The sequence below is a fragment of the Delphinapterus leucas genome, chromosome 6 (assembly GCF_059928025.1).
Source record: "Delphinapterus leucas isolate spDelLeu-1000000601 "Yukka" chromosome 6, BTC_Dleu_Yukka2, whole genome shotgun sequence".
NCBI classification, from domain to species: domain Eukaryota; kingdom Metazoa; phylum Chordata; class Mammalia; order Artiodactyla; family Monodontidae; genus Delphinapterus; species Delphinapterus leucas.
In genome coordinates, this window is record NC_143134.1 from 116922473 (window position 1) to 116935445 (window position 12973).

The following is a 12973-nucleotide window of genomic DNA, read 5'->3' on the forward strand; positions in this document are numbered from 1 at the left end:
TCCCCACTCGCCTGGCAGCTCCCCAGGTCAGGGTGGCATCTCGGTCACATCTGTATCCCAGGAGCTCAGCGCGGCACCAGCCTTGGGAGAGGAGAGTGGGTTTCTCACAGAGGCAGGTGTGTTCTGGGGCCAAGCTCGAGGCAAGAAGCAAACGCGGAGCTCAGAATGGCCTCTCTGGGCCTTAGTTTCCTCGTCTGTAAAACGGGCATAAGGTGATAGTTTCCCCCTCCCTCCTCACTCAGTGACTAGGGGTCCTCGGGAGATGTTAGCTTCTGTCGTTAACAGTCAAAGCGCCCTCAGGAGATGTTGGTTTTGCTGCTAACAAAGGGCCACGTGAGCCTTATAAAGGTTCGTGGCTGTGATCTTAACCTTCAGCACCTGTGGAACCCCTGCTCTAGCGTGTTCCCTCATTAATGGGCCAGGCACATACGCTGAAAACAGGCCACCGGACCTGGGAAGGGCCCTCTGAGATCAAGTCCAAGCTCTCCATTGGACAGATGGGGAAACCAAGGCTGGGGGAGTGGGGAAGAGGCAGCCAGGGCCCCCTAGCCTTGTCAGTGGCCCAGCTCCTCCTGAGAGCAGCCTGGGGAGAGGAGTCTGGGGCTTCAGCACCCAGTGAGAAAAACTGCCTCTGGTCTTGGGGTCTCTGGCCTGGAACCCTCTCCCTGAGCCCACCCTCTCCGCCTGGCCATCTCCTCCCCCGGCTTGGACGTCACCTCCTCAGGACCACCCCCGCCAGGACAGGTCCAGTGCCCCGAAGTCTCCACCACCACAGCCTTGATGGTTTTTGCAACCACCGTGACCGTCTGTGGGGGGCAGGGGGCGGTGGTGACACAGAGACCCAGTGCCAGGCTCACGTCTGGCCCAGACAGGTGCTCGACAAACGAGTGCTGAATGAACAACCCGCGGTGGAAGGCCACCCAGTTTCGGATGCCAAAATGGTGGCCCCGGAGGCCTGGGAGGGAGGCTGAGCCGGGTAGAGGCTGAGCCGGGTCTCCCGGCACGAAGGCAGCTTTGGGGCAAGGCAGCGGGACCAGGAGGGGCCGGCCAGGATCCCTTACAAAGCTGCCTTTAAAGCTCTTCTCGGTTAGCAAATATTTAACCACGGCTCAGCGACCCAGGTCTGGTGGGAGAGCATGCTCAGAGGAAGGAGGGGGATGGAAGGGGGCGCGAAGTGGAGGCCCAGGGAAATGCCCCACCCTCCAATGGCAGACCGCAGACCCGCACCCGCCAGGGGCTGCCCTTCCCTTACACCTCGAGGAGGCCGCCTTAGTGGGAGGAAGTCGATTCCCATCTTGACACAAACAGAAGGAAACAAAGGCCCTCTCATCCCCTCCAGCCCCTCCCTCCCCGCCTGGCAGAGCCCAGAGTCGGCTGTGGGCACCTGACAGTCGGTGGCTTGTTCTGGGAGCCCAGACCCAGGAGTGCCTGCTCTCTGGGAACACAGACCCAAGCTGGGGCAGGTGGAGAAGGGGTGCCAAGGCCCCCCTGCAGGGGGACCGGCCCACCCACACCTGCCCTGCGCCACTTCCACTCTCATTGGTCTCCAGAGGCTGGGGTCCTGCACCAGGCCCTGCACGGCCAAGGCCACACCCCAGGCCAGGCCCTGCCACGGCCAAGGCCACACCCCAGGCCAGGCCCTGCACGGCCAAGGCCACACCCCAGGCCAGGCCCTGCACGGCCAAGGCCACACCCCAGGCCAGGCCCTGCCACGGCCAAGGCCACACCCCAGGCCAGGCCCTGCACGGCCAAGGCCACACCCCAGGCCAGGCCCTGCCACGGCCAAGGCCACACCCCAGGCCAGGCCCTGCACGGCCAAGGCCACACCCCAGGCCAGGCCCTGCACGGCCAAGGCCACACCCCAGGCCAGGCCCTGCACGGCCAAGGCCACACCCCAGGCCAGGCCCTGCCACGGCCAAGGCCACACCCCAGGCCAGGCCCTGCACGGCCAAGGCCACACCCCAGGCCAGGCCCTGCCACGGCCAAGGCCACACCCCAGGCCAGGCCCTGCACGGCCAAGGCCACACCCCAGGCCAGGCCCTGCCACGGCCAAGGCCACACCCCAGGCCAGGCCCTGCACGGCCAAGGCCACACCCCAGGCCAGGCCCTGCCACGGCCAAGGCCACACCCCAGGCCAGGCCCTGCCACGGCCAAGGCCACACCCCAGGCCAGGCCCTGCACGGCCAAGGCCACACCCCAGGCCAGGCCCTGCCACGGCCAAGGCCACACCCCAGGCCGACAGAGCCATGCAAGATGGAAAGGAAGGACCAGCCTCCTTACACTGCTCACCTGCTCCACTTCGCCCGTCCTCCTGCCCCAGAGAGCCCTGGCTTGGGAGCCAGACAGACATGGAACAAACCCCAGCTCCACGGCCCGGTGCCTCACTCCGTATTCTCCTCCGTGCGCTGGGGATAATCAGCTTCTCCCTCACGCCGGGCACAGAGGCGGCTGACCTGTGACGGTGATTTTGTAAACACCGACCTCCATCCCGCTCACACCCAACCCCCGTGCCTACTGACTTTTCAGCAACAACCCTCACCTGCGTGCTCTTCTTTTCTTCCCTGCCACGCCCACTGGAGCTTGAGTCCTCTAAGCCTGGGCCCTGGCCATCTGTCAAAACTGCCCCCAGGCCGTGGTGCCCCTCAACACACGCCTGCTCTCCGCCCACAGTGCAGAGCGCTGAGGCTGGACCGGGCGCCCAGGGCACTCTGCCACGGCACCCTCATGCTGGCGGGTGCCCACCACAGGCCCGGACCCCTGTTTGAGAACCCACCGCCAACTTTCCCCGTAGCGCCCAGACTAGAGTTAGACCCTGAGATCCCGGGCAGAGCTACTCGCTGCCTGAGCCCCTCCTCCACGACCAGCCTGACAGCCAGCATCACCACCCAGCCCCTCCCACCAGCCACCAAGAGGCAGGGCGCTGGGGACAGCCTGAAATCCACGTCCTCCGTCAGTCAGCTCAGGATCAACCAAAATGGGAGCTGGGGGCAGCACCAAGGACAAGTGAGGGTCTCTGGGGCTCCACCGTGCTGGCCGAGAAAGGTTTTGTGTTGCCCTCATTCATCCATTCATTCATCAGCCACGGGGCACTGGGCATTCAGGAGTGAGTTAGACAAACCCACTCCCTGTTGTCTAATGAGGGAGACAGACTGTCAACAAAACCTACAATGGGGCTGGGAGCAGCAGAAGAACCCAGAGGAGGGGCAGCTAACCCAGCCTGCAGCGTCGGGGAAGGCATCCAGAAGGAGGCGGCACCCGAGACATGAAGGGGTGCTGGCAAGGTGAAGGAGGAGGTTTGGGCAGGGAGAGCATGCCAAGCAGAAGACACAGGAAATGCACAGATTCAGACAGGCGAGAAAATATTCATCTGTTCCACAAACATCTCTGAGTACCTTCCTGTGTCGAGAAGGGCACTTCCACAGAACACTGTAGTGTCAAGGTTCTAGAATTTGATCTCAGTTCAAATACTAACCCCACTGCTCACTGACTGTAGGGCTTTGGACATGTGGCTTAATTCTCTCTGAACTTCAGTTTCCTGGGCCGTAAAAATGGGAGTAACAGTGGTACCCGCCCCACCGCATCGGGTTGTCATAAGGATTCAATGAAACGAGTAAAGCCACAGAGCCCGAGCAGATGGGGGCTTGTATCATCAATGATGATGCCTGAATAACTGAAAGCAGTTCCACCTGCCCGAGTGTCGGTGGCCGGGGGATGAGTTGTCAGGTGGGCAGTGGGGTCTTTCACAAGCTCAGGGGTCCCACAGTGTGTCCACCCGTGCTACTGGCAATTTTCTGTGATGTGTTTCGTGCCATGAAATGGGGACCAGAAAAGTGGAATAAAAGCAGCAGCTACCCGGTCGCTCTGCAGGCCATGCAGAGGATGGGAAGGTAACACGCTTGGGGTCCGGTCTTCCTGGGCCCTTGTCCCTCAGAGGTTAACTATTCAGAAAGGAGAAGTGGACGGAGAAACATCAACGAAGATTCAGAAAGCAAACACCCAACAAACCATAAGCCACCAGACCTCGGTGGACCACAGCTCCCTCCGCTCCACGGCACTGCAGCTGGGCAAACTCCTTGTCTCTCTGAACCTGCACTTCCCACAGGTAGCCTCACAGAGTGGACAAGGCCAAGGGCAAGGCTAGATGGGAAAGTGCTTTGAACTCCACCAGGGCGGGACCACAGTGTCTTGCTTTCCTGGTATCTTGTGTTTATACCTCTCTCTCTTTTTTTTCTTGTCTTACTGAATTGACTAAGACGTCCAGATCAATGCTAATGAAAATACCTCTATGGTTTCAACATCAAGTTTGCTCAGGCTTGCTCAGTATGTGACGAATGATGCTGTAAAGGGCTGAGTACCAGGTAAGGACTGTTAAGAGGAAAAAGGGAGGACCTAGCTCAACTCCCAAAACAGAAGAGTTGGATAATTCTCAGGAAAAGAGATGCCGTGGAAAGCCAGCCATAGCCAGACCCCGGCCGAAATGGAGCCTGTTCTCGAGTGACCCACCCACGGCAGACAGGACTCCAGAAGGGGCTTTCCATCTCAGGTGCCCAGTGGTGGGACAGGTGGCGCCTATAGAGTAGGGAGCTCCCTGTCACTGGAGGTATACAAGCAGAAGCTGGATGGCCAATTGGCAAGGAGGCTATGGAGAAGATTCTGTCCCAGGAGAGAGGTTAGCAGTAACAACACAAACAGACAGGGACTTCCCTGGAGGTCCAGTGATGGGAGACTCCACACTTCCACTGCAGGGGACACAGGTTTGATCCCTGGTCGGGGAACCAAGATCCCGCGTGCCACGAGGCTGGGCCAAAAAAAAAAAAAAAAAAGATAAAACACAGACAGACCCAGCTCTGCTACTGACCATGAACTTCCCAAGCCTCAGTTTCTTTATACATAAAATGGGGGTAAAAATAGCAGACACCTCAAAGAGTTGTGTGAGGACCAAATAAGAGAATGTGTGAGTAGTGTGTGGCACTCGGCCTGACTGTTGGTAAGAGCCCGATAAATGTCAGCTGCCATTCTAATAATCAATCACTAGTAGGTGCCAGTTACTCTGGCCAAAGCCTAATGGAAAAAAGGCTGGGGACCTCCCTGGTGGCGCAGTGGCTAGGAATCTGCCTGCCAATGCAGGGGACATAGGCTCGAGCCCTTGTCTGGGAAGATCCCACGTGCCGCGGAGCAAATAAGCCCGTGCACCACAACTACTGAGCCGGAGCACCTAGAGCCCGTGCTCCACAGCGGGAGAAGCCACCGCAATGAGAAGCCCACGCAACGCAATGAGGAGTGGCCCCCGCTCACCCAACTAGAGAAAGCCTGTGCTCAGCAACAAAGACCCAACGTAGCCAAAAATAAATAAAATAAAATAAATAAATTTAAAAAAAAAAAGAAAAAAGGCTAAACACAGACACACAAATCCCACACATTTCATTAGCCGAATGTCCTCTGACACCATCCTTTTCACTAAGTCCAAGTCAGCCTCCTTCCCAAGCTGCTGCCTCCCCCTGTCCATCCCCCTGCCCATCTATCTGTCTATCTTCCTATCTATCGCTCTATCCCTCCCTCCCTCCCTCTCCCTCCCTCTCTCCCTCTCTCTCCCTCTCTCTCCCTCTCTCTCCCTCTCTCTCCCTCTCTCTCTCTCTCTCTCTCTCTCTCTCTCTCTCTCTCTCTCACACACACACACACACACACACACACACACACACACAGAGCTGGCTCCCTGGGTCCAGAGGGAAGTGGGGTGGGAGCAGGGAGAGGGCTCAAGGCAGGGAGGGAGCAGCAAAAGGAGACCAGCCCAGGAAGGGAGGGAGAAGGAAGATGAGCCATGATGAAAATCCACTCATGTGCTCGCTGCTGGGCCAAAAGGAAACCCAATCCCAGGCTGGAATGCCAGGGACCCTCGGCACGGAGAGGCTTCATGCAGATAGAAGATGGAAAGTTTATCCAAATAATAAGACTCCAGCGGGCTGCCCTCCTGAGCCAGCAACGGACACAGGCCCTGCCCCACCCCGGGGTCACCAGCTGCATGTCTCCTCGGGCTCCAGCAGGCCCAGAAGGGAGGGTACAAGGGCAAATCCCCTGGGAGGCCCTGCCAGCTTCACATTCCTTGTTCCAGGTGCCTGCATGCCCCCCACCTGTGCATCATGGGAAACTCTGCTCTCGGCCAACAGGCCCACGTTCTGTGTCTGCTTCTCCGGGGGTCAGTTGAGGGTGAGTGGGGACGGGCTCACCGTCTCCCCTGGCAGTGATAACAGATTCCAAGCCCAGATTTCCAGGCGGTGATGCAGGGTTAAGAGTGCTGGGGCCTGGGATTTCCCTGGCGGTCCAGTGGTTAAGGCACTGCGCTGCCAACGCAGGGGGCGTGGGTTCAATCCCTGGTTGGGGAACTAAGATCCCACATGCCGCGTGGTGCGGCCAAAAGATTTTAAAAAAAAAAAAGCCCTGGGGCCTGAGTCCGGGCACCTGACCGTGACTGGGTGACCCTGGCCAAGTTCCTCACCCTCCCAGGCTCTCCAGCACGTCTGTCCAGTGAAGGGGCTGGACTCCATTGGGCTGGACCCTCAAGCCCTTCCTCAGACTGTGACTGTCCCTGACAGCCACACACCCCCATTCAGGGCAGAAGCCCGTTAGTCATCAGCATAACTTTGCTTTCACAATGAACTGGTGTCTGTTCCCCCCACGAGGACAGGGACCCCGTCTGTCTCACTCATGACCTATCCCCAGCACCAAGCACAGCACCGAGCACATAAAACCTGTCCCTGGCTGTGAGATTACACCAGAGCCCTCGATTTGGTCTCCCAGGCATCTTACGACACAGGAAAAGGTTGGGGTTTTCCAGAAAAGCCAGCTCAGGCCTGGGGACAGACCCTTCCCAGCCCCGGAGGCAGTGTTTGCCAGGGGCTCCTCTCCAATCCCAGTAGAGCGCTTCCTATACAGGTGGGGCCTCGCACCTGGAGCCGGCCAGGCCAGCCCAAGGTCACACCTCAGCAGCAGAAAAGGTCACCACCCCGTCAGGCAAACCGAGCTGTCACCTAAGCTCGGATCCTCAGTTTCCTCTTCTGGCAGATTCTGTCAAATGATACAGCACCTGCAAAGGGCCTGGGAAACTGGAGCTGAGCAGGCCCTGCACTTGAGCCTGGGGTGAGGTGAAGGGACGGAGGCGGGTGTGTCTGCGGGACTCTCACCTGGGGCCGGCAGGTCACCCTGCTTCTGTGTCCCCCATTAGAGGAAGATCCCAGCCCCACGGCGGGGTGGGGGACAGATGTACCAGCACTTTGAAAAACAACCACCGAAGGGTAGTGCACACGAGGGGCACTGCGGCCATGGCCAGCAAGAACCACGGCAAAACCAATTTCTGGGCAATTCTGGTTCCCCCAGATACCTGCACTCTCTCGGCTCTGGGGCTCTGCAGAGCTGCCCCTCTACCTATGACTCTTCTTTCTTCATGCCTTGGGTCTCACCTAGACATCCCCTTCCCCAACAAGCCTTCCCTGACCCTCCAAGTCTGGGTCACTGCCGCTCCCTTGGCTCCCAGAGATGCCCTCGCTCCCCACCTCGGCAGGGGTTCCATGCTGGGTCCTTCCTCCCAGAAAGGGGTCCTTGGGAGGATGAGGACCATGGTTGCCTCCCCATCCGGTACCCCCAGCCCCACACACGACCTGGCACCGAGCAGGCTCTCAAACAATGCTGGGATCGATGGATTAATCCCATGGAAATGATTAAGGCTGTCCCACAGAGCACTGCCTGCAACAACGAAAAACAGAAACCACCCAAGTGCCCAGCGATAGGCATTTGGCTGAGCAAGGTAAAAGGCAGGCTATTGCGGCCATGATGGAATATTCTGTAGCCATTCTACGTGCTTCCGGGGGATGACCAGGGTGCAGATGCCCACAGCCCGCTGCAGATTTTCATCTTCTTCCTGTTACTTCTCTTTATTTTCTAATTTTTCTTTGATATTAGATATTGCTTGTGTAATGACAACAACAATAAAAGGGGGGGCTCTGAGGAAGCTCAGAGTTGAAAGGTGCAGCCTCCAGGGTCCGAGGAGGTGACCTTTGTTGGATGCTGGCAGGTGGGAGCCATTGTGGGTCTGAGGGGGAGGTCAGAGCTCACTACCAAGACCTGACTTAATAGCATCCTGTCGCTCGAGTCCAGTCTGCCAGGGCTCCTCTGGGAGGGAAGCCCTGACCTTGGCGGGGGCGCCGGACCCCAAGGGCAGAAACTCTCAGCTCTGAGGGTTCACCTCGTGCCAGGCGCCAGGCATGGCTTACGTCATAAAGCTCACAACACTGCGAGGCGGTTACGCCATCCCCACTTTACATGTGGGGAAACAGAGACACAGAGAGCTGAGGCCACAAGGCAGAGGGGGAGCCCTGAGCACTGCAGAAAGGGGGCCCCGAGCCCAGCCTTCCGCCTCACACACCTTCAGCAGCCGACGTCCAGCTCTAAGCACCCAGCGGGCCTGCGCATCACACGGGGGCCTGTGCCACGTCCTGGCCGGAGCAGTGAGTGGGGTGTCTAAGGGCTGGAGGACTGGTGGGTCACAGACCCACCCAGCTGGATGAGAACAGCACGCTCCTCTCGCCCCACTGTTCCCACCACGCCCACCTGCACTGCCTGGCACAGAGAGACTCCACGCTGGAGAAGCAATCCACCACTTCCCGGTGTGAACCCTCAGAGTCTCATCCATCCACCCACCCACCCCCGGCAAAATCTCTATTGACATGTTGATCAATTTCCTTCTATGTTTTTTCTACACCTGCACAGACATACATACTTGCCGACGTACAGCACATCTTCACTTTCAATGGCTATGCAGTCCCCAAGGCTGGTGGTCACTGTCCTAAAAGCCAGATGACATCCCAAGCCCTGGGAGGGCCCAGCAACAGGACCCTGACCTGTCACAGCACGCCTCCTGGACGGACCCGTTTTCCTGACCAGGAACTGAGACACCAAGAGGGGAAGGGACTTGGGCCACTTGGAGGACTCTGGGAGAGTCCCTGGGCCACCAGGAGCCTGTTTCCTCATGTGACAGGAGGGCAAATAACAGGCATCGCTGAGAGATCGGGCGGCCGAGCTCCTCCTGGGCCTGGTGCAGGGCCCACATAGGCGAGCTCTCTCGGAGCATGGTCATTTCATCACGATGTGCCCTCTGATAATTAGTTAATTAATGGTTGGCCGGAACCACTTGTTCAGCGCATCCCTCCAGCCAAACCTTGAGCTCTACATGGGCAGGGCCTGGGCCAGCTTGGTTTGGGTGCCACGCTCACAGTGGGCCCTCAGTCAAGGTGTGCCCCTGCTCCTGATGCACAGTGAGTCAGTCGGGGTGCCAGGACCCAGGTGTCCCATCCCCAGCCTGTCACACCAGGGCTTAGTCGCAGAGGCCCAGCGCCCAGAGAGGTCGGGAGCCAGGGGGAGGGTCGGCCCACCCAAGATCAAGTCCCTGGGCCCTGCCTCTCCCAGCCTCACCCTTGGGGCTCAAGGACAAGAACAAAAGACTCAAAGCCAGTGAGTCAGACTGAGAGGAATACACGCCAGGAGAGAGGAAGCTGCGTGTGCGCGGCTGCACGCACGCCAGGCCTGTGGTCTCAGACCAAGGTGGGGGACAAACACTCCTTCCAGACGGGCAGAGGGGAAGTCAGAACCAGCGAGGGCCGTGCCCCTGCCCACGTCTGCCCCGCCCCTCCATACCCCCCAGCACACTCTCTGCACCCACCAGACCCTTCATCCAAATAGCTTCAGGTCCCTGTGCTGCGAGATGGAAACCTTGCAGGACATTTACTCATTCATTCACTGCTAAGGAATTAATTTAAAGTAACAAATTTTAATTATAGCTATTGATTACTGAGCATTTACTATGCCCGGCACTGTGTTAAATGTGCATAAATGTAACTGATAAATGCACATAATGCAATTTAACCTTTACATTAAAAGCATATCCCATATAATAAGGGAAGTAGTATTATTATCATACCCATTTTACAGCTGGTGAAACCAAGGCATCAAGAGCCACAGTAACTGTCCTAGGGGCACCTGGCTAGTAGCCAGTGGAGCCAGCTCTGTCCCTCGAGGCCACACTGTCTGCCTCGTACTGCTCATATCACAGACAAGAACCTAGGACCACAGCCACATGAGGCACCTGGAGGAGGCCCCAACCCAGCCTGCCACGAGTGGGTCCAGGGAACAGCACTCCTGGCTGCAGGCTTAGTCCGTGGGTCCTGCAAGGCCTCTCAGGGCCTAGAACTTGGCCCAGAGGACCCCCAAGAGGCTCTCGCCCAAATCTTTCATTGAACCCCGGTGGAAAATGAGGCCCAGCGTGGAGGCTAGGCCGAGCTCCCCTCCACGGCGCTGGACTCTCAGAAGCCACAAGGGGGACTCAGGAAGAGGGGAGGGGAGTCGCGGGGCTCTGCCCCAATCACACAGGAAGTCTGCTGAGCCCCACCCTGGGGGGCTCCAGGCCTGACTGCGGCCCGGCCCCCAGCCTGCAGGGCAGGCCCCAGAAGCACCTCCTCTCAGATTCTGCCACAATTTCAACAGGAAAACAGGAAAGCTGAGCTGGGTGGCCTGCTACAGCCCGACTCAGAGTGGAGGTTTGTCTCCCAGGAGCAGGCAGGCCTGAGAAAGTAACACTTCTGCCCTGAGAAGGGGGCCTCACCTCTGGCCACAAAGACTCAGGTCAGCGTGAGAGAAAGGGCTCGCTGTGTTCAGCCACTCAGCCCAAATCGTGTCCCACCCCGTGCCCCCCAGCCACCCTCCTTGAGAGATGGAATCGCCCCCATTTTCAAGATGGGGGAACTGAGGCCCAGAGAGGGGAAGCCCCCTGCCCAAAGCCCCACAGTGAACCGTGACTGTGGTGAGCAGAGCCCGGAGGGCTGCCCTCGGCTGGGCTGAGCAGTGGTCGTCCTGGGGGATCAGGCCTCTCCCCGCTCCTTTTCCTGGCAGCCTGAAATATGGCAGTGGGGGTGGAGGGGAAGGTAGCTTGGCTTTTTTTTTAATCCTCCACAACACCTAGCTGTCTGCATGTGGACAGGCCTGGGCTGTCTCCTCAGACACAGGCCTATCTGTGAGGCCAGCACAGGGCCGCTTCTCTCATAGAGGGCTTGTTTGTTTACTCAGTTTTCAAAATTATAACCTTTACAGCCTCATCCGGGCCCATCCCTCCTTCCTGACCAGCCTTTGCTGTCTGGGGTGTCCAGGAATGGAAAGGGCCCCGGGTTCCCGTCCCAGGTCTGCAGCCTCTGAGACCCTGGGAATGTCCTTTCCTCTTTCTGGGCCTCAGTTTACTCACTTATGAAATGGAGGAGGGGATTGGTCAGATGACTGCAAAGGGTCCTTCCTGGCGAGCAGGGAGGTCTGGGCCAGAAAAGGAAAGCAGCCACGGCCCATCAGCAAGCTCCAAACTCAGGGCAAGGGGGATCTGCGGCCTGAGCAGGCCAGGCCGCAAGCGAACCTTCCACGCTAACCACAGCTCCGCAGCCCAGTGGGGCCCAGACTCCCCAAAGCTTCAGTCCTGTTCTCTTTTCTCCCCTTCCCACTCCTCTCCAGCGAACACTTCCAAAAAAACAAACAAAAAACAAAAACGGAAACAGAACTGCAATTGTCAGCCCACTCCCCTCTGGAGGTCCCATCACTCCTAAAATCCCTGGCGGGCAAATGACACTGCTCCCCCAAGGACTCAGCTAAATGGAACTGCCACTTACCCAGCGGGTTCCATGTGCCAGGAGCAACTGCCTCCCAGAATCTTCACACGCCCCAGAGGCAGGGATCACCTTCCCGTTTTACTGAAGGCAGACAGTAACTTGCCCAAGGCCACGGGACCTTTGCTGGCAGAAGCCAGTTGCCTCCTGGTCAAGGCCAGACATGCTGCCCCTTGAGTTGGGCTGACCAGATTTAAAACCAATATGCACTTTAGAAAACATAAAGATCCACTGTCTTTGTAACACAAACCACATTGCGTTCAGCTTCATGGAAGCGTCTTGGATGGCATGAGTCCCATGAGATCAGGGCTCGCGTCACTGCTTCATCCCCAGCACCCAGCTCAGGCCCAGCACAAGACAGTTTTCAGAGTGGGCTCTTTCCCTCCACAGCAAGATGGCATCACACAATAAGTAATTGCTGGGGCTTCCCTGGTGGTGCAGTGATTGAGAGTCCGCCTGCCTATGTAGGGGACACGGGTTCGTGCCCCGGTCCGGGAAGATCCCACATGCCGCGGAGCAGCTGGGCCCGTGAGCCATGGCTGCTGAGCCTGCGCGTCCGGAGCCTGTGCTCCGCAACAGGAGAGGCCACAGCAGGGAGAGGCCCGCGTACCACAAAATAAATAAATAAATAATTGCTGGGCACCTGCTCTGTGCTTTCAACACAGCCCAAGGCCTACAGGCTCCCAAGAGGTCAGAGCCAGGAGGGTACTAGAGATTGTGCTAGTGCCCCATTGCACAGATTGGCAAAACAGGGCCAGAGAGGAAGAAGGGCTTGCCAGAGGTCACCTGGCACCAGCCCTGAGACTCTTGCCTCCCAGGCTGCACCCATAAATGGCTCCCGGCAGGTGGGAAGGATTAGAGGCAGGTAAATAAAGCACAAGAGGGTGAGTAGCTTCCTGCCCAAGGGACTCCTCTTCTAGAAGATTCTGGCTTCACAAACTTGGCTGGACACAAACAGCTCTGTCAGGCGTGGGGAGGAAGGACAGCAGCTGCGGCTGGCTTGGCCACAGATGTGTGGGTGGGAAAGTGGGGTTCACAGTTTCCAAACCACAATTCATTTTTCCTCTGCCCCTCCTGGGTGCCTGGTTACCCACTGGAGCCCCTGGCCCTGCAGGTGGACCCTGCACCCTGGCCCATGCCCTGCACTTTTGTTCCCCTGAGCGGAAGGACTCCCTCGGCCAGTGTCCTATGGAGGATAATGCGCAACAGTGATGACTGGTCATAACAGGAGCCAGCACTTCCCACATCATCTCGTTCATCCCTCACAATAGCCGAGCACATCT

The 12973-nt window shown here is 58.2% G+C and overlaps 1 protein-coding gene across 2 annotated transcripts in view; it reads right to left on the reverse strand.

Annotated features, from left to right (window-relative positions):
• NIBAN2 (niban apoptosis regulator 2) overlaps positions 1-12973 on the reverse strand; it is a 52373-nt gene that overhangs the window by 31429 nt on the left and 7971 nt on the right. The window contains exon 1 of one of the 2 annotated variants that reach the window (XM_030761598.2): positions 2290-2760. The exons of the other annotated variant lie outside the window; for it this stretch is intronic. Coding sequence (XP_030617458.1) covers positions 2290-2350 — 61 coding nt within the window. The 5' untranslated portion in view covers positions 2351-2760. Of the gene's footprint in view, positions 1-2289; positions 2761-12973 lie in introns of those variants that run through there. 2 annotated transcript variants of the gene reach the window in all.